The sequence below is a fragment of the Nerophis ophidion genome, linkage group LG18 (assembly GCF_033978795.1).
Source record: "Nerophis ophidion isolate RoL-2023_Sa linkage group LG18, RoL_Noph_v1.0, whole genome shotgun sequence".
NCBI lineage: Eukaryota > Metazoa > Chordata > Actinopteri > Syngnathiformes > Syngnathidae > Nerophis > Nerophis ophidion.
The window spans coordinates 40,556,650-40,577,751 of NC_084628.1; the positions used below are offsets into that span (position 1 = coordinate 40,556,650).

Genomic DNA, 21,102 nt, shown 5'->3' on the forward strand with positions numbered 1-21,102 from the left:
CCATCCATCCATCTTCTTCCGCTTATCCGAGGTCGGGTCGCGGGGGCAGCAGCCTAAGCAGGGAAGGCCAGACTTTCCTCTCCCCAGCCACTTGGTCCAGCTCCTCCCGGGCGATCCCGAGACGGTCGTTAAAGCGTGCAGTACTACGATTTCATTGAGCATGCACACCGAGGAAACTACCGAATTTTTCGGACTATAAGGCGAATTAAAATCCTTTTTTACTCCTCAAAACTCCAGAGGCGCCTTATAGCTCGGTGCGCCTAATGTACGGAATAATTCTCGTTTTGCGCCATATGGTTCAGAAAATATGGTAGTTTATTGATTACCAGTATGTTTTTATAAATATAATTTTAAAAGATAGGCCCCTCCCACCTCCAAAGACACGCACCTGGGGATAGGCCCTCCCACATCCAAAGACATTACTTGGGGATAGGCCCCTCCCACCTCCAAAGACATTACTTGGGGATAGGCCCCTCCCACCTCCAAAGACATGCACCTAGGGATAGGCCCCTCCCACCTCCAAAGACATTCATTTGGGGATAAGCCCCTCCAACCTCCAAAGACATGGACCTGTGGATAGGCCCCTCCCACATCCAAAGACATGCACCTGGGGATAGGCCCCGCCCACTTTCAGAAGACATGCACCTGGGGATAGGCCCCTCCCACCTCCAAAGATATGCACGTGGGGATAGGCCCCTCCCACCTCCAAAGACATGCACCTGGGGATAGGCCCCTCCCACCCCCAAAGACATGCACCTGGGGATAGGCCCCTCCCACCCCCAAAGACATGCACCTGGGGATAGGCCCCTCCCACCTCCAAAGACATGCACCTGGGGATAGGCCCCTCCCACCTCCAAAGACATGCACCTGGGGATAGGCCCCTCCAACCTCCAAAGACATGCACCTGGGGATAGGCCCCGCCCATTTCCAGAAGACATGCACCTGGGGATAGGTTGATTGGCAACACTAAATGGTCCCTAGTGTGTGAATGTGAGTGTGAATGTTGTCCGTCTATCTGTGTTGGTCCTGCGATGAGGTGACGACTTGTCCAGGATGTACCCCGCCTTCCGTCCGAATGCAGCTGAGATAGGTTCCCGAAAGGATAAGCGGTAGAAAATGGATGGGATGGATAGAGCGAGTAAAACATATGTAGAATTCTACCTTTTGCTTATCCACTGTATGAAATATCTATCAGGGTTTCCCACACATTCATTTATTTGTGGCGGCCCGCCACGAAAAAATTACGGCCGCCACAAACAAAAAATTTGAAAAAAAAGATATTATTATTTTAAAAAAAAATGTCGGCTTTTGACTCGCTCGATTGCTCATAAAAGCAATGGGACTCTGTCTGTGAATGGAGCTTGTAGTTAAATATTATATAAATATGTAAATATGATATAAATATGTATATAAATATGTACATAAAGTGTTGTAGTTATAATACAACTCCGTGTTCTTCTTGGTCATCGCCGCCGCCGCCTGACCCCACCACCTCAAATAGATGCCTGACCTGTGGGAAACACTGTCTATGGCAGGGGTGCCCACACTTTTTCTGCAGGCGAGCTACTTTTCAATTGACCAACTCGAGGGGATCTACCTCATTTATATATATCATTTATATTTATTTATTTATGAAAGAGACATTTTTGTAAACAAGTTAAATGTGTTTAATGATAATACAAGCATGTGTAACACATATAGATGTCTTTCTTTCACGAAGACAAGAATATAAGTTGGTGTATTACCTGATTCTGATGACTTGCATTGATTAGAATCAGACAGTAATGATGATAACGCCCACATTTTCAAATGGAGGAGAAAAAAAAGTTGTCCTTTCTGTACAATACCACATGAAAGTGGTCGGTTTTTGGCATCTAATTCATCCAGCTTCCATACACTTTACAAGAAAAACATTGGCGGTAAATTTCGTAGCTTGCTTGATTGACATTCACGGCACCGGAGGGTCTTGTGAGATGACGCCAGTTCATATGAAAAAATGACAGAGGAAGGCGAGAAACACTTATTATTTCAACAGACTTTCGCGCCGTCCCTTCCGTCAAAACTCTAAAGGCCGACTGCACATTTCCTATCTTCACAATAAAAGCCCTGCTTCATGCTGCCTGCGCTATTAAATACAGAGTCTCGGAAAGCTGGCGTGCACAAGTGATGTGCACGCCAGCTTTCTGAGGGATCGCTTGTGCACGCCAGCTTTCCGAGACTCTGTATTTAGTTAGCGCAGGCAGCATGAAGCAGGGCTTTTATCGTGAAGATAGGAAATGTGCAGTCTGCCTTTAGAGTTTTGACGGAAGGTACGGCGCGAGAGTCTGTCGAAATAAAAAGTGTTTCTCGCCTTCCTCTCTGTCATATTTTCATAATAATGATCTTGCAGCAGCCAGCGTCATCTCACAAGACCCTCCGGTACCGTGAATGTCATTTAAGTGACGTCTTGGTGAAGATTGATGATCACTAATTGTTAGGTCTATTTTTTTTAAAAGCCTGGCTGGAGATCGACTGACACACCCCCCGCGGTCGACTGGTAGCTCGCGATCGACGTAATGGGCACCCCTGCTCTATGGTATTTCCAATGACTTGCATTCCGCGCACATTTTTCCACCATTGTCCCGCATAGTCCACAATAGCAGCATTACAATTCAACAGATTATATCTGGTAATTGGTAGAGGCAGCAAACAAAGCAGAAGGATCCTTTTCAACATTCCTGGTGTTCTGAAAAAGACTGACAGCGACGTCCAGAAGGAGCTGGAGGACACCTTCACCGCATGTTTGTCATTGATTTACGAGGTCCCAGCCATGTCTAGGCGCCAGACCTCTGATATGCCTGCCATACTAAACCTGCCAAGATATGTTTCTGTTGATCAATACTCTGTCTGTGCTGCCGGTGCGACGATCCATACGGCAAACTCACAACCCAAAGAGCAGACTCACCCAGACAGCTGTGGCCGTAGTGCACCATGAAGTCTGCGCCCAAGGCCCGGGCGGTGAAGTCGTCCACGCAGCACGCCCCGTACGTCACGTCCCCCATCACGATGGTGTCCGCTTTCGTGAACCTGTCATGCAGTCACATGTGTATGCTAATTAGTGCAGACCCCCGACATGCATGCAACCTCCTGTTACTTGTAAATAGACTGATCAATACACACAGCATGGGATAGAGAGTGCTGGACAAGATCAATAGCAATTTACTTACGAGTCGACAAAAATGACCGGATAGTATTTGACATTTAACAGTGACTGAGTCACAGCCTATAGGGCCACTTTTTCTAGTCGTCAATGGCATGTGATGTTCAAGCTGTCTGCTGGTTGTAATGGTTAAAGAAAATATTACTATCAAGACCAGCTATTACTGCAATTTCCATCCATCCATCCATCCATATTCTTCTACTAAGTAGGGAAGCCCAGACTTGCCTCTCCCCGGCCACTTCGACCAGCTCCTCCCGGGGGATCCTGAGGCGTTCCCAGGCCATAGTCTTCCAAACATGTCCTGGGTCTTCCTCCTGCAGACCAGACGTGCCCCAAACACTTCCCTAAGTAGGGAAGCCCAGACTTGGCTCTCCCCGGCCACTTCGACCAGCTCCTCTCGGGGGATCCTGAGGCGTTCCCGGGCCATAGTCTTCCAAACATGTCCTGGGTCTTCCTCCTGCTGACCAGACGTGCCCCAAACACTTCCCGAGGGAGGAGTTTGGGTGGCATCCTGACCAGATGCCCGAACCACCTCATCTGGTTCCTCTCCATGTGGAGGAGCAGCAGCTTTACTTTGAGTTCCACCTGGATGGCAGAGCTTCTTACCCTACCTCTAAGGGAGAGAAACTCATTTGGGCCGCTTGTACCTGTGATCTTATCCTTTCGGTCATGACCCAAAGCTCATGACCATAGGTGAGGATGGGAACGTAGATCGACCGGTAAATTGAGAACTTTGCCTTCCGGTTCAGCTCCTTCTTCACCGCAACAGATCGATACAGCGTCCACATTACTGAAGACACCACACCGATCCGCCTGTCAACCTCACAATCTACACTTCCTCCACTCGTGAACAAGACTCCGAGGTACTTGAACTCCTCCACTTGTGGCAAGATCTCCTCCCCAACTTGGAGATGGCACTCCTTTCCCAGGGGAGAACCATGGACTCTGACTTGGAGGTGCTGATTATCATCCCAGGTGCTTCACACTCGGCTGCGAACCGATCCAGTGAGAGCTGAAGATCCTGGCCAGATGAAGCCATCGGGTACGTTCGACAGGTAGGAGGCCACGGGGAAGACCCAGGACACGTTGGGTAGACTATGTCTCCCGGCTGGCCTGGGAACGCCTCGGGATTCTACGGGAAGAGCTGGACGAAGTGGCTGGGGAGAGAAAAGTCTGGGCTTCCCTGCTTAGGCTGCTGCCCCTGCGACCCAACCTCGGATAAGCGGAAGACAATGGATGGATGGATGGATGTTGAATGACCACATGCCATACACCCCCCCCTACACATTTCTATTACATATAAGATGCTAATAGAAGTGTGGAAATAGATGTAGTTTGTACCACACCCACACACAGCAGGCCTAGACTTGAGGAAGACAGAGTGTAGGTATGCAGAACATCAGAGGGTCAAATGTGCGAGAAAATGAGAGCAGGCAGTGTTGACAAACAATGTTGCAACCTGGCATGGGAACCGCAGGTGCAGAAACACAGAAGAAGAATCCCAGTGGGATGCAGAAACTGGCAGAGACATTTTCCGTGCAACGTTCATATTGTTGTTACTCAGCTAGCGTTTGTGGGTCTGATGGACCGCGTTGCATTTGTGGCTTTTTAATGCCTCACAATCAAACACTTTCATGTTAAAATACTGAACAGATGTTAACCTTATCCTAATAAACAACAACACAGTAACAACAAAATGAACATTACACAAGGGTTAAACGTTACCCTTCCTTAAATGATTTAAAAGGTAAAATAATAATATGTAACCTTAAAAATACTGCCTTTACAGCTAAAGGCTGTACGAAGGCAACAGTTGGACTCTAAAACGGTTCATTTCTATTTATTTTATTTCCTAATGAGGACGTGCCACCAAATCAGAATAAATTGTGGGTGTAACGACATCCCATCAAAGTTATATGTGACCTGAGAGGTTCTACTGCAATAATCTAAGACGGCACTTTTCCAGGCTAAATTCAAGCAGGTTTAGTTCGTAAGAGCCTCTTTGCAAGTGCATTTACGGCATGGATAAAAAATGCATGTCCCAGTAAAATTAATACAAAGTAACATTTCATCCAGTAGGACAATAAACGGTTCAAATGAGATGCTGTCGAGCCTGGGCAACAGAACAAGACAAGACCGTGGTCTTCTCGAAAGGGACAATATCAGATTATAGACATGGGTTTATTAAGAATAAATAACCCTTCTCACAGAGAAAAATAAGGTGTTTATTTTATGGCTCTTTATGTGTGAATACAACGCTCAGTTTGACAATAAAAGGTAGAGCAAAATGACTAAAAAAAAATGGATGTAGTTGCCAGGTGGTTGTGACTTTATTCTGACGGATTTAGGTGAGAAAGAGGAGGTAGCCTCCGCTTGGGATGGTTTCCTGCTGGCTCCGCTATGAACGGGACTCTCGCTGCTGTGTTGGATCCGCTTTGGACTGGACTCTCGCGACTGTGTTGGATCCATTATAGATTGAACTTTCACAGTATCATGTTAGACCCCCTCGACATCCATTGCTTTCCTCCTCTCCAAGGTTCTCATAGTCATCATTGTCACCGACGTCCCACTGGGTGTGAGTTTTCCTTGCCCTTATGTGGGCCTACCGAGGATGTCGTAGTGGTTTGTGCAGCCCTTTGAGACACTAGTGATTTAGGGCTATATAAGTAAACATTGATTGATTGATTGATTGACAGAAGAGACACGAGACGAGGGGGTTTTGGGAGCTGAGGGATGTGATGAACAAGACATGGCCAGCCCGGCCAATAATCTGCGGGTAACCACAGACTCCTGATAATCAGAATCCGGCTGCCCGATCTTTCACACCCGCATCCACTCCGTGTGTTTATCCCCGGGTCTGCTCTTCACGAGGTGCGTCACTCATAGTTTTATTTCACTTTTCCTCCCTTGGTTTATCTGATGTAATCTGGTTTCCAGCATCTCGGGGCTCGCTACCTATTTTAGTGTCCCTTCTCCCCCTAATGGGCGCTCTCAAGTCAATTTCAACATCAGGCCAGCTGAACCCTGTTAGACATAGACCAGGGGTCGGCAACCTTTACCACTCAAAGAGCCATTTCGACCCGTTTCACAAAATGAGGAAGACCATGGGCGCCGCAACTATTCTCGCCAATATCTGCTGGTGGTCACCCAGATGACAAGAATAAGGGCATGCTTGCCAGTCCAGCCGCAGATGCACGCACACGACTGGAAGGCATACTGGGTGACACAGAGTACACCGACGGTTGTGATATAAACAACTTTAACACTCCTACTAATATGCGCCACATTGTGAACCCACACAAAAGAAGAATGACAAACACATTTCCGGAGAAAATCCTCACAGTAAAACAACATAAACGCAACACAACAAATACCCAGAATCCTTTGCATCCATTACACTTACTGACTATGTTATACACCCCGCGAGCACCAAACCCCGCCCACCTCAACCATGCAGGGAGGGGGGGGGGTTGATCTTTGCAATCTATTCAATTGAATATAAGTTAAAAAGGATTTGCAAATCATTGTATTATGTTTTGATTTACGATCTACATACATACACACACACATATATATATATATATATATCCATCTATTTTCTACCGCTTATTCCCTTTTTTTTGGGGTCACGGGGGGCAACACCCTGGACAAGTCGCCACCTCATCGCAGGGCCAACACAGATAGACAGACAACATTCACACTCACATTCACACGCTAGGGACCATTTAGTGTTGCCAATCAACCTATCCCCAGGTCAATGTCTTTGGAGGTGGGAGGGGCCTATTCCCAGGTGCATGTCTTTGGAGGTGGGAGGAAGCCGGAGTGCCCGGAGGGAACCCACGCATTCACGGGGAGAACATGCAAACCCCACATAGAAAGATCCCGAGCCTGGGATTGAACCCAAGACTGCAGGACCTTCGTATTGTGAGGCAGACACACTAACCCTTCTGCCACGGTGAAGCCGTATATATATATATATATATATATATATATATATATATATATATATATATATATATATATATATATATATATATATATATATATAAAAGAAACAAAACATCGGACATAGACAAATGTCATGCCATTTCTGTCCAGCTGTGGCTTGAACACGTTGCAATTTTTATTGATACCTTTATTTTTCCAGTATATTGCAATCTAGCACAATATGAAATGATATCAAAAGACTTGCTTGACACATTAAAAATCAGCTCCCGAGAATTAGCAAAAAAAAAAAAATGTTTTAAAATGCAAAACTATGCGCTATTTAAATCACTGTACAGGAGACTCCTCTATCTATCTGCCAAAAACACTACTTCCATGTTATCTGCTTTAGCGATGTATATCTTCGTCATTTCCATAGCGGGTATACTAAAGTCCGTGTTAATAAATGCTATGAATTCGATTAACGAGGCTGATACGAGACATGCGATGCCGATCGGACCGAGCAGGGTAATTACTGAACCATGCTGGGTCCCGCATCCCGCCGGGATTAAAGTGAAGAGGTGGAGTGAGCGAATGGAAGTTAATCATATCCTGTTTCTAATACGTATCACTCATGATACACTGCACACCATTTTGTACATATAGAGAACACAATTTGATAAAATAATCTTTTCTTATCGCCGGTGTCAGATGCTTTCGAGTTTTATATACGTCAGTTTCGGATCCAACTGGAATGTCATTAAGATCTAATTAAGATGTCAGAGAAGCTTGTGAACTCCATAACACTTCTTTCTAATTAGGTCTTTAGCGTACGTCTCAACACCGATGAAACACTGCCAAAACTTGGCCGGATGCTTCACCACGACAGAAATCACAAGATGAGTGTTTAACAGGGACGCACGTTCGCTCCCAAGTACAAAGACTTAAGCCTGAGCAGATTGTATAAATTCGGCTGTTTTAACGACAGCTAAGAAAGTTGATAGGCTGGCTATAAATAGCATCGCCCTGTGCTCCATTAGCATTCTTGTGTGGCAGGGGATGCATTGAAAGCAGTGTAATGATTCTGGAAAGCTCCAAACTTGTTGGCTTTGAAGAAATGTCTCAGCAGGGGGGGAGGGGGGGGGGTATTGCAAACAAACCCTGGAACCATCCCATTGCGCTCATCAATGACAACACCTGCAGGCAGACCCACATGTTGAAAAGATGTTCGAAGGAATTTTACAAGTAGTCACTTACTCTTGAAGTACGCACAAATATAGGGATGATGTTCGAAAACCTCGGATTCAGCAGGAACAGCGTGATTTTCGTCCTGGGCGTGTAACTGTGGACCAGCTCTATACTCTCGGCAGGGTTCTTGAGGGTGCATGGGAGTTTGCCCAACCAGTCTACATGTGCTTTGTGGACTTGGAGAAGGCATTCGACCGTGTCCCTTGGGAAGTCCTGTGGGGAGTGCTCAGAGAGTATGGGGTATCGGACTGTCTTATTGTGGCGGTCCGCTCCCTGTACGATCAGTGCCAGAGCTTGGTCCGCATTGCCGGCAGTAAGTCGAACACATTTCCAGTGAGGGTTGGACTCCGCCAAGGCTGTCCTTTGTCACCGATTCTGTTCATAACTTTTATGGACAGAATTTCTAGGCGCAGTCAAGGCGTTGTGGGGTTCCGGTTTGGTAACCGCAGGATTAGGTCTCTGCTTTTTGCAGATGATGTGGTCCTGATGGCTTCATCTGACCGGGATCTTCAGCTCTCGCTGGATCGGTTCGCAGCCGAGTGTGAAGCGACCGGAATGAGAATCAGCACCTCCAAGTCCGAGTCCATGGTTCTCGCCCGGAAAAGGGTGGAATGCCATCTCCGGGTTGGGGAGGAGACCCTGCCCCAAGTGGAGGAGTTCAAGTACCTAGGAGTCTTGTTCACGAGTGAGGGAAGAGTGGAAGGTGAGATCGACAGGCGGATCGGTGCGGCGTCTTCAGTAATGCGGACGCTGTATCGATCCGTCGTGGTGAAGAAGGAGCTGAGCCGGAAGGCAAAGTTCTCAGTTTACCGGTCGATCTACGTTCCCATCCTCACCTATGGTCATGAGCTTTGGGTCATGACGGAAAGGACAAGATCACGGGTGCAAGCGGCCCAAATGAGTTTCCTCTCTCCCTTAGAGATAGGGTGAGAAGCTCTGCCATCCGGGAGGAACTCAAAGTAAAGCCGCTGCTCCTCCACATGGAGAGGAGCCAGATGAGGTGGTTCGGGCATCTGGTCAGGATGCCACCCGAACGCCTCCCTAGGGAGGTGTTTAGGGCATGTCCCCAGGAAGAGCTAGACGAAGTGGCTGGGGAGAGGGAAGTCTGGGCTTCACTGCTTAGGCTGCTGCCCCCCCGACCCGACCTCGGATAAGCGGAAGAAGATGGATGGATGGATTGACTATCAAATGGCCCTTGCTGGTTGACACAATATTCAACAACCCAGAATCTAAGGCAGGGGTGCCCATTACTTCGATCGCGAGCTACCAGTCGACCGCGGGGGGTGTGTCAGTCGATCTCCAGCCAGGCTTTTAAAAAAAATAGACCTAAAAATTAGTGATCATCAATCTTCACCAAGACGTCACTTACATGACATTCACGGTACCAGAGGGTCTTGTGAGATGACGCTGGCTGCTGCAAGATCATTATTATGAAAATATGACCGAGAGGAAGGCGAGAAACACTTTTTATTTCAACAGACTCTCGCGCCGTACCTTCCGTCAAAACTCTAAAGGCCGACTGCACATTTCCTATCTTCACAATAAAAGCCCTGCTTCATGCTGCCTGCGCTAACTAAATACAGAGTCTCGGAAAACTGGCGTGCACAAGCGATCCCTCAGAAAGCTGGCGTGCACATCACTTGTGCACGCCAGCTTTCCGAGACTCTTATTTTGTTAGCGCGGGCAGCATGAAGCAGGGCTTTTATTGTGAAGATAGGAAATGTGCAGTCGGCCTTTAGAGTTTTGACGGAAGGGACGGCGCAAAAGTCTGTTGAAATAAAAAGTGTTTCTCGCCTTCCTCTCTGTCATTTTTTCATAATAATGAACTGGCAGCAGCCAGCGTCATCTCACAAGACCCTCGGGTGCCGTGAATGTCAATCAAGCAAGCTGCGGAATTTTCCGCCAATGTTTTTCTCGTAAAGTGTATGGAAGCTGGATGAATTAGATGCCAAAAAGCAACCACTTTCATGTGGTATTGTACAGAAAGGACCACTTTTTTTTCTCCTCCATTTGAAAATGTGGGCGTTATCATCATTACTGTCTGATTCCAATCAATGCAAGTCATCAGAATCAGGTAATACACCAACTTATATTCTTGTCTTTGTGAAAGAAAGACATCTATATGTGTTACACATGCTTGTATTATCATTAAACACATTTAACTTGTTTACAAAAAGGTCTCTTTCATAAATAAATAAATATAAATGATATATATAAATGAGGTAGATCCCCTCGAGTTGGTCAATGGAAAAGTAGCTCGCCTGCAGAAAAAGTGTGGGCACCCCTGATCTACGGTATCCATCAACACACAAGTGCTATAAAGGCAAAAGTGAAAATGGTGCAGTTAAAACCACATAAAAGCTACACTGTGTTGCCAGGCTGTGTTTTTGGATGCTATCATATCACAATATTGCCAGTTACCGTGGGATTTCCACACTTGGGTGCAATCATGTACGTGAGAGCAGATGTCGGTGTCGGGGTTGAACAAACTGGCTTATAAAAACACACAAAAAAAGAAAGCTATGTTTTGTTTTTTGTTTTTTTACATGACAGAAATAATTGTTTTCCTGCTAAGGGGACTGCAGAAAAGTGATAAAAAAGGGACTGCAAAGGGAGAACTTATTTCACTTTCTGTTCGTGTTTGTCACCCTGAGCTTGGAGTGAATATTTGGATTTGTTTAAACGTGTCTCCTAGCAGCCACCGAACATCTGCCTGCACGCAGCGACATCAGGCAGGATGATGCTTGGGCAGATGTTTTCAGTAATACCAGCGGATAATCCTTTAACTCCCCAAAAACAAGATCATTACTGCCGTTTATGGGCGTGTACGGCGTCTATTTGCCGTGGCGTTTGTTCAGCAGGCGGGGCCACGGGTCGTTATTGTAAAGATTGCACACCCTTGTCAACACAGGAGGACAAACTGCACATCAGAAGCTCTTAAAAGAACACCCAGAACAAACCCCGTTTCTGTATGAGTTGGGAAATTGTGTTTGATGTAAATATAAACAGAATACAATGATTTGCAAATCCTTTTCAACCCATATTCAGTTGAATGTACTACAAAGAAAAGATATTTAATGTTCAAACTCATTTTTTGCAAATAATAATTAACTTGGATTTTCATTGCTGCGACACGTGGCAAAGTAGTTGGGAAAGGGCATGTTCACCACTGTGTTACATCACCTTTTCTTTTAACAACACTCAATAATCGTTTGGGAACTGAGGAAACTAATTGTTGAATTGGCTCAAATGCTAGCGTGGCCTCAATAGCCCTGCTGTAGTGTTTATCTGGGCATGTGATGGAGGAATGCACAGTCCAGGGTTGAAATTCTACTGAATTTGCATGAAATCAGGTTGTCTTAGCTAATAATCATGCTGCGAGATCTAGCATGTTGCATTCAATGTTTATTCCCATTCATTCCCATGGAAAGTTTCCAACTTTGAATTTTCCCGGAATTCCATCCATCCATTTTCTACCGCTTATTCCCTTTTGGGTTTCGCTGGCGCCTATCTCAGCTACAATCGGGCGGAAGGCGGGGTACACCCTGGACAAGTCGCCACCTCATCGCAGGGCCAACACAGATAGACAAACACACTCACGTTCACACACTAGGGACCATTTAGTGTTGCCAATCAACCTATCCCCAGGTGCATGTCTTTGGAGGTGGGAGGGGCCTATCCCCAGGTGCATGTCTTTGGAGGTGGGAGGGGCCTATCCCCAGGTGCATGTCTTTGGAGGTGGGAGGGGCCTATCCCCAGGTGCATGTCTTTGGAGGTGGGAGGAGCCTATCCCCAGGTGCATGTCTTTGGAGGTGGGAGGGGCCTATCCCCAGGTGCATGTCTTTGGAGGTCGGAGGAGCCTATCCCCAGGTGCATGTCTTTGGAGGTGGGAGGGGCTTATCACCAAGTAATGTCTTTGGAGGTGGGAGGGGCCTATCCCCAGGTGCATGTCTTTGGAGATGGGAGGGGCCTATCCCCAAGCAATGTCTTTGGAGGTGGGAGGGGCCTATCCCCAAGCAATGTCTTTGGAGGTGGGAGGGGCCTATCCCCAAGCAATGTCTTTGGAGGTGGGAGGGGCCTATCCCCAAGCAATGTCTTTGGAGGTGGGAGGAAGCCGGAGTACCCAGAGGGAACCCACGCACTGATGGGGAGAACATGCAAACTCAACACAGAAAGATCCCGAGCCTGGATTTGAACCCAGGACGGCAGGAACTTCGTATTGTGAGGCGGATGCACTAACCCCTCTGCCACCGTGAATTCCCGGAGTTGTGCAAACCCAAATCATGAAATGAGCCAATGTTGGCTCACAGCATTGTCTGGTGTCTTTTTGCAGCCTTTGGTAAGTACATCTAACCACAGGGTCAGTCGGGGGAAGCACATACATAAGCTTAAAGGGCGAAGGCTAACCGTTACATAAGAACGGGATTAAAAGCTTTGAAAACTAGAAACAGTAATTGCATTTTTGCAATGTTGTTGTTCTTTCCTTCTTCTTTCCAAATTCGGGAAAGATTAGGCGGTTCAGTCGAGCGACCTCACCCTCCAATTCTGCGTCAGACAGTTACTGGGTCTTGGGCCCAAACACAGGTCAAAAGTGGTAAAGGAATGGCTCAATCAGGCTAGAATGAAGGTTTTAGAATGGCCTTCCCAAAGTCCTGACTCTAACCTGCGGACAATGCTGAAGAAACAAGTCCATGTCATGAAAACCAACACATTTGTTTTCCGACTCCCCCTCCCCTCTTGTGTCTGTAAGTCTCCCGCCCTGTCATTAGTTCCAAGTGTGCTGCCAGTTATCCGAGCCCTCCTGTGCTAATCAACCACCAGACTTAAACCGTGGATCTCCACTCAGCCGGTGCCGGTTTGTCCGTTGCCTGTCAATCAATCAATCAAGGTTTACTTATATAGCCCTAAGTCACAAAAGTCTAAAAGGGCTGCACAAGCCACAACGATATCCACGGTACAGAGCCCTCATAAGGGCAAGGAAAAACTCACCGCAGTGGGACGTCGATATGAATGACTATTAAAAACCTTGGAGAGGACCACGTATGTGGGAAACACCCCCATTGTAAAAGTCCAGTCCATAGTGGATCTAACATAATAGTGTGAGAGTCCAGTCCATAGTGGATCTAACATAATATTGTGAAAGTCCAGTCCATAGTGGATCTAAAATAATAGTGTGAGAGTCCAGTCCATAGTGGATCTAACATAATAGTGTGAGAGTCCAGTCCATAGTGGTTCTAACATAATAGTGTGAGAGTCCAGTCCATAGTGGATCTAACATAATAGTGTGAGAGTCTAATCCATAGCGGATCTAGCATAATAGTGTGACAGTCCAGTCCATAGTGGATCTAACATAATAGTGTGAGAGTCCAATCCATAGTGGATCTAACATAATAGTGTGAGAGTCCAGTCCATAGTGGATCTAACATAATAGTGTGAGAGTCCAGTCCATAGTGGATCTAACATAATAGTGAGAGTCCAGTCCATAGTGGATTTAACATAACAGTGTGAGAGTCCAGTCCATAGTGGATCTAACATAATAGTGAGAGTGCAGTCCATAGTGGATCCAACATAATAGTGAGAGTCCAGTCCATAGTGGATCTAACATAATAGTGAGAGTCCAGTCCATAGTGGATTTACATAATAGTGTGAGTCCAGTCCGTGGTGGATCTAACATAATAGTATGAGAGTCCAGTCCATAGTGGATCCAAAATAATACTGTGAGAGTCCAGTCCATTGAGTATCTAGTTAATAGTGTGAAAGTCCAGTCCATAGTGGATCTAACATAATAGTGTGAGAGTCCAGTCCGTAGTGCATCTTACATAATAGTGAGAGTCCAGTCCATAGTGGATCTAACATAATAGTGTGAAAGTCCAGTCCATAGTGGATCTAAAATAATAGTGAGAGTCCAGTCCATAGTGGATCTAACATAATAGTGTGAGAGTCCAGTCCATGGTGGATCTCATATAATGGTGTGAGAGTCCAGTCCATAGTGGATCTAACATAATAGTGAGAGAGTCCAGTCCATAGTGGATGTAACATATTAGTGAGAGAGTCCAGTCCATAGTGGATCTAACATAATAGTGTGAGAGTCCAGTCCATAGTGGATCTAACATAATAGTGTGAGAGTCCAGTCCATAGTTAATCGAACACAATAGTGAGAGTCCAGTCCATGGTGGATCTCACATAATAGTGAGAGAGTCCAGTCCATAGTGGATCTAACATAAAAGTGAGAGTCCAGTCCATAGTGGATCTAACATAATAGTGTGAGTCCAGTCCATAGTGGATCTAACATAATAGTGAGAGTCCAGTCCATGGTGGATCTCATATAATAGTGCGAGAATCCAGTCCATAGTGGATCCAACATAATAGTGTGATAATCTAGCCCTGAGCTCACTAACTCTGACTTTTGCCCTGAACCTTTTGTAATTCCTGTTTTTTTGTATTTCCCCAGGCGGAGGACAGACCTTTGACCCGGTTTTTCTTGAGCTGATCTTTCGTTAAAACTGATCTGTGATTTTTTTGTTGTTCTTATTAAATAGAGATTTTGTACAGATCTGCATTTGGATTTTAAGTATTTTAGAGGCCCCAGCAAAAAAATGATTGGACAGACAGCCATGACATGATGTTCTACAACTTCTGACCACCACTGAGTATGTCAAGTAGAAGAAAACAACAACAATCAAGTAACATGTTTGCATGTCTGCTCTGACATCACATGTTCATCACCAAAGACGGTGCTTCCCTGCTCTCTACGCCATGCTGGTGATGACATTAAGGATGATAAATACCACTAATGATAGTGGCTGCAATCGATGCATCCGACTCGTCTTTCATTCATCCTGAGTCACAGCAGCATCGTTTGTCACTCTGCTATTTCAGCGGCTCCCTTCTTCTTCTTCTTGCCTCATGCCGGCTGTCAACATTCCCCTGTGTGGCTGTCTGTCATCTCATCTCCAACACCGTTATCTTTGCAAAGAGCCACTCAGCTGCATTTCTTGCAGAGCCTGATGAAGCTGTCCCTCATTTCTAGTCCCTGTGGCCGTGTCCTCTCGCACATCTGACTTGTCTTACAGAATATGGATAGTTTTTAAATTAGACTCTTTCCAAAAGTCTGCAACATGGGACAACAATCACAATGACCTGGTGTTACAAAAGTGTTTACCATTTGACAAGCTGTGCATTTTGTCTCTCATCTACAGTCGCGGTCAAAAGTGTACATACACTTGTAAAGAACATCTTGTCATGGCTGTATTTAGTCCATCCATCTTCTTCCGCTTATCCCAGGTCGGGGTGCGGGGGCAGCAGCCGAAGCAGGGAAGCCCAGACTCTCCTCTCCCCAGCCACTTTGTCCAGCTCTTCCCAGGGAATCCCAAGGCGTTCCCAGGCCAGCCGGGAGACATAGTCTTCCCAACCTTTCCTGGGTCTTCCCCTTGGCCTCCTACCAGTCGGACGTGCCCGAAACACCTCCCTAGGGAGGCGTTCGGGTGGCATCCAGAGCAGATGCCCGAACCACCTCATCTGGGTCCTCCGCATGTGGAGGAGCAGCGGCTTTACTTTGAGTTCCACACGGATGACAGAGCTTCTCACCCTAAGGGAGAGACCCGCCACCCGGCGGAGGAAACTCATTTGGGCCGCTTGTACCCGTGATCTTGTCATTTTGGTCATAACTCAAAGCTCATGACCATAGGTGAGGATGGGAACGTAGATCAACCGGTAAATTAAGAGTTTTGCCTACCGGCTCAGCTCCTTCTTCACCACAACAGATCCATACAATGTCCGCATTACTGAAGACGCTGCACCGATCCGCCAGTCCATCTCACCATCCATTCTTCCCTCACTCGTGAACAAGACTCCCAGGTACATGAACTCCACTTGGGCCAGGGTTTCCTCCCCAACCCGGAGATGGCACTCCACCTTTTTCCGGGCGAGAACCATGGACTCGGACTTGGAGGTGCTGATTCTCTTCCCAGTCGCTTCACACTCGGCTGCGAACCGATCCAGTGAGAGCTGAAGATCCTGGCCGGATGAAGCCATCAGGACCACATCATCGGCAAAAAGCAGAGACCTAATCCTGCAGCCACCAAACCAGATCCCCTCAACGCCCTGACTGCGCCTAGAAATTCTGTCCATAAAAGGTAAGAACAGAATGGGTGACAAAGGGCAGTCTTGGCGGAGTCCAAGCCTCACTGGAAACAGGTCCAACTTACCGCCGGCAATGCGGACCAAGCTCTGACACTGATCATACAGGGAGTGGACCACCACAATCAGACAGTCTGATACCCCATACTCTCTGAGCACTCCCCACAGGACTTCCTGAGGGACACGGTCGAATGCCTTCTCCAAGTCCACAAAGCACATGTAGACTGGTTGGGCAAACTCCCATGCACCCTCAAGGACCCCGCCAAGACTATAGAGCTGGTCCACAGTTCCACGACCAGGACGAAAACCACACTGTTGCTCCTGAATCCAAGGTTCCTCTCCAGTACACCTGAATAGACCTTACCGGTAAGGCTGAGGAGTGTGATCCCACCATAGTTGGAACACACCCTCCGGTTCCCTTTCTTAAAATGAGGAACCGCCACCCTTGTCTGCCAATCCAGAGGCACAAACCCCCACCCCCCCGCCCTGGGATTTCCACGTGATGCACCAGAGATGGCTGTCTGGAGTTTTCAATCATTTCTACAACTTTTATTTTTGTGTGATGTAGTGATTGGAGCACATACTTGTTGTTCACAAAAAAACATTCATGAAGGTTTCTTCTTTTATGAATTTACTATGGCTCTACTGAAAATGTGAGGGTCAAAAGTATACATACAGCAATGTTAATATTTGCTTACATGTCCCTTGGCAAGTTTTTTGGTAGTCATCCACAAGCTTCTGCTTGAAGTTTTGACCACAAAATTGGTGCAGTTCAGCTAAATGTGTTGCTTTTCTGACATGGACTTGTTTCTTCAGCATTGTCCACACGTTTAAGTCAGGACTTTGGTAATGGTAAATGGGTTGTACTGGTATAGCGTTTTTCAACCTTTTTTTTAACGAACTAAAAGCACTTTGACACTACTTCCACATTCACCCATTCACACACACATTCACACACATGGAGGGAGCTGCCATGCAAGGCGCTAACCTTTTTTTTTTTGTGTTTTATTCAGTCATTGGTGGAGCAAAGGATAATATTTGAAATGTTGTTTTTAATATTGTTGTGCATCACTTTGGAAACCTGTTTGTTGTTTACATGTGCTATATAAATAAAGTGGATTGTATTGGATTGGATTAAAGGCCTCACCATAGCGGCATCGCTCAGTTGGTAGAGTGGCCGTACCAGCAACTTGATGGTTCCAGGTTCGATTCCCTCTTCCGCCATCCTAGTCACAGCCATTGTGTCCTTGGGCAAGACGCTCTACCCACCTGCTCCCAGTGCCACCCACACTGGTTTAAATGTAACTTAGATATTGGGTTTCACTATGTAAAGCGCTTTGAGTCTCTAGACAAAAGTGCTATATACATATATTTCACTTCACCATTCCTCCTCCAAACATATTGTTGGGTACTGTGGCCAGACAGCTCCATTTTTGTTTCATCTGACCACAGAACTTTCCTCCAGAAGACCTTATCTTTGTCCATGTGATGTTAGATGAAACAAAAATGGAGCTGTTTGGCCACAATACCCAGCAATATGTTTGGAGGAGAAAAGGTGAGGGCTTTCAGAAACACAATACCTACCATCAAGCATGGTGGTGGTAGTATTATGCTCTGGGCCTGCTTTGCTGCCAATTGAACGGATGCTTTACAGAGAGTATTACCTCCAAAGTCTTCAGGAAAACTTAAAATCATCAGGTGGGAAGTTGGGTCTTGGGCACAGTTGGGTGTTCAGACAGGACAATGACCTCAAACACACCTCAAAAGTGGTAAAATAATGGCTAAATCAGGCTGGAATGAAGGTTTCAGAATGGTCTTCCCAAAGTCCTGTCTTAAACGTGTGGACAATGCTGAAGAAACAATTCCATGTCGCAAAACCAACACAATTTTGTGGTTGAAAATTTAAGCAGAAGCTTGTGGATGGCTACCAAAAAACTGGCCAAGGCACATGTAAGCAGATATTAACATTGCTGTATGTATACTTTTGACCCTATGATAAATCCATAAAAGAATTTAACCTCATGAATGTTTTTGTGAGCAACAAGTATGTGCTCCAATCACTACATCACAAAACACTAAGAGTTGGAGAAATGATTGGAAACTCAAGACAGCCATGATATTAAGTTCTTTGCAAGTGTATGTAAACTTTTGATCGCGACTGTATGTACAATGAGTGCCGTGACCAAGACATGAGACGAGGACCAGGCGGGACCGGAAGACGGCCAGCATGAATGGTGGCGTAGGAGAAATGGAGAGAACATGAGCGCCGCACAACCCGGCAACTACTTATCTCTACACTCTGCTGAGAAGAGTGAAAATGTGTTTATATCATTGCCTCATAAACCCAAATTCAATCTTCTCACCCAGATGCTGTCTTCACTGGCGGAATGAGCCACTGCTGCTTCCACCTGTGCGCACTCATTACACTTGCCACTTTTCATTTGGAAGCCAACGGGCAGACATTAGGGATAAATAAACACAGCAGTCATGCTTTCTTGCCCGGCTTCATTTTGGTTTTTAACCGGATGTATCTCTTTATGGGTGGAATGTACAATTTCCAAAGTGTAATCTGCATGATTGTATCATATTGCGTCAGAACAAACAGGGTTTTCCAGTGTGTTCGGACATCGCTTAGTGCGGAAGGCGTGGTGAGGAGAGGGTAATTTGCATCTAACGAAGCAGTTTATCACAACGAGCTGTTTTTAAAAGGTAGAGAAAAAAAGTGGCTTAAAAATTGGTATGTAAATTAAAATCTATGCAAAGTTTTCACAAAAAAACACCATTACATTTTATAAAGACCACAAGGAAGTGTTTTGAATGTGGAACAAAATCATATGGCCCCTTTATATCATCTGGTTTTTTTGCATTTAAAGTCCTCCGATAAAATTATTTCCTATAGAATTATTTCCTATAAAATTATAAAGAAAATATTTTTTCAAAAACAAATTTTTCTTTCTGCTGTGACAAGGTTCCATCTAAGTTTATTAAACTTTACCAATCACTAGTTTTTTTAATTTACTCAAATGTAGCCTCGCTTTTTGATGATAATGTAATTAAATACTGTTTAAAAATAAATAAATAAATGTACTACTAAAAATTACAGTAGTTTGAGGTAATGTAATAATAATCTACAACATTTAGTTACTTTGGAGAATAGACTTCTACAGTACCTCTTTCCAGCTGCGTCTCTATCAAACACATCATTAGCAGCTTTTTCCATATTTTCATGAATAAATGTCCGTTGATTTTAACATTCTTGACTGCCGTTATGGACTCAATCGGATACAGTATTGTGTAGACTAGCAATAAAAAACTCAAATTACTCCGTCAAATAGGCGACATTCAGCTACAATTTCTTTAATTCAATGAATATCCTCCACATCTTTTTTTCAACACCTTTCCTTCACGCTCACTTTCAGCAAAGTCCAGATGCTTTGGTCAGCTCTTATGGGATTTAGTATGACATTTGATTTGTCAATTATTGGCAGAGATGTTTGTAACTCAACTTTTTGTACTTCAAAACTTTTTGTAACTCAAATGTACTTCTAATGTATATACTTGTTCTTATGCTATGTGAACTCACTATGTTCTCTGCTGGCTGTACATATCCTACTAAATAAGACCTACATTGTTTCAATGTCCACATTTCTCTGTTGATGCAATTGTTGATGACTGAAGTTCTGATATCAACCAAAGCTCCTCATCCCACCCCCCGGATTGTAAATAATGTAAATAATTCAATGTACATACTATGATGATTAACTTGTGTGATGACTGTATTATGCTGATAGTATATATTTGTACCATGAATTGATTAACGTGGACCCCGACTTAAACAAGTTGAAAAACTTATTCGGGTGTTACCATTTAGTGGTCAATTGTACGGAATATGTACTGTACTGTGCAATCTACTAATAAAAGTATCAATCAATCAATCAATCAATGGGATTTGCTTTGAGCTGATCAAGGATCAAGCGGAACAGTGGTCTCTCTAGCGATCCCCAGGTCTGTGTTTAATGTCAAATAAGTAAGTATCAATATCAGCATCTCACGGTATGACTGTGAGGAGGCGTGGCCGGCAGACCTGCAGCGAGGCGGGACGAGAGTCAGGTGCGTAGATGGCCCAACCTGGACGCAGTTGTGTAAAAGGGCAGCAGCCGGGAGGAGAAGGGAAGAAGGAGGGGGAGAGCCGGTACATGCAGAGCGAGACGAAGGCGACGACGCGGGAGGCTGAAGAGCAACCGAAGATCGAGCAGTTTTGAGAGGAGCTGTAAAGCGACCCAACGTGCACAGGGGTTCATTTGAAAAAATAAGCAAAGTCATGAAACTGCTCGCCGTCATGTCTGTCCTTGGTGGTCCATGGAACCCGGAAGGAGGAAAACCCATCCATCTTCTTCTGCATATCCGAGGTCGGGTCGGCAGGGCAGCAGCCTAAGCAGGGAAGCCCAGACTTCTCTCTCCCCAGCCACTTCGTCCAGGATCCTGAGGCGTTCCCAGGCCAGCCGGGAGAGATAGTCTTCCCAACGTGTTCTGGGTCTTCTTCAAGGCCTCCTACCGGTCAGACGTGCCCTAAAACACCTCCCTAGGGAGGC

At 45.6% G+C, this 21,102-nt stretch overlaps 1 protein-coding gene across 2 annotated transcripts in view; it reads right to left on the reverse strand.

Moving 5' to 3' along the window:
* Window positions 1-21,102, reverse strand: part of dph1 (diphthamide biosynthesis 1) — a 195,006-nt gene that overhangs the window by 98,916 nt on the left and 74,988 nt on the right. For both annotated transcript variants that reach the window (XM_061878121.1, XM_061878122.1), the window contains exon 4: window positions 2,945-3,066. In XM_061878121.1, coding sequence (XP_061734105.1) covers window positions 2,945-3,066 — 122 coding nt within the window. The remainder of the gene's footprint in view (window positions 1-2,944; window positions 3,067-21,102) is intronic.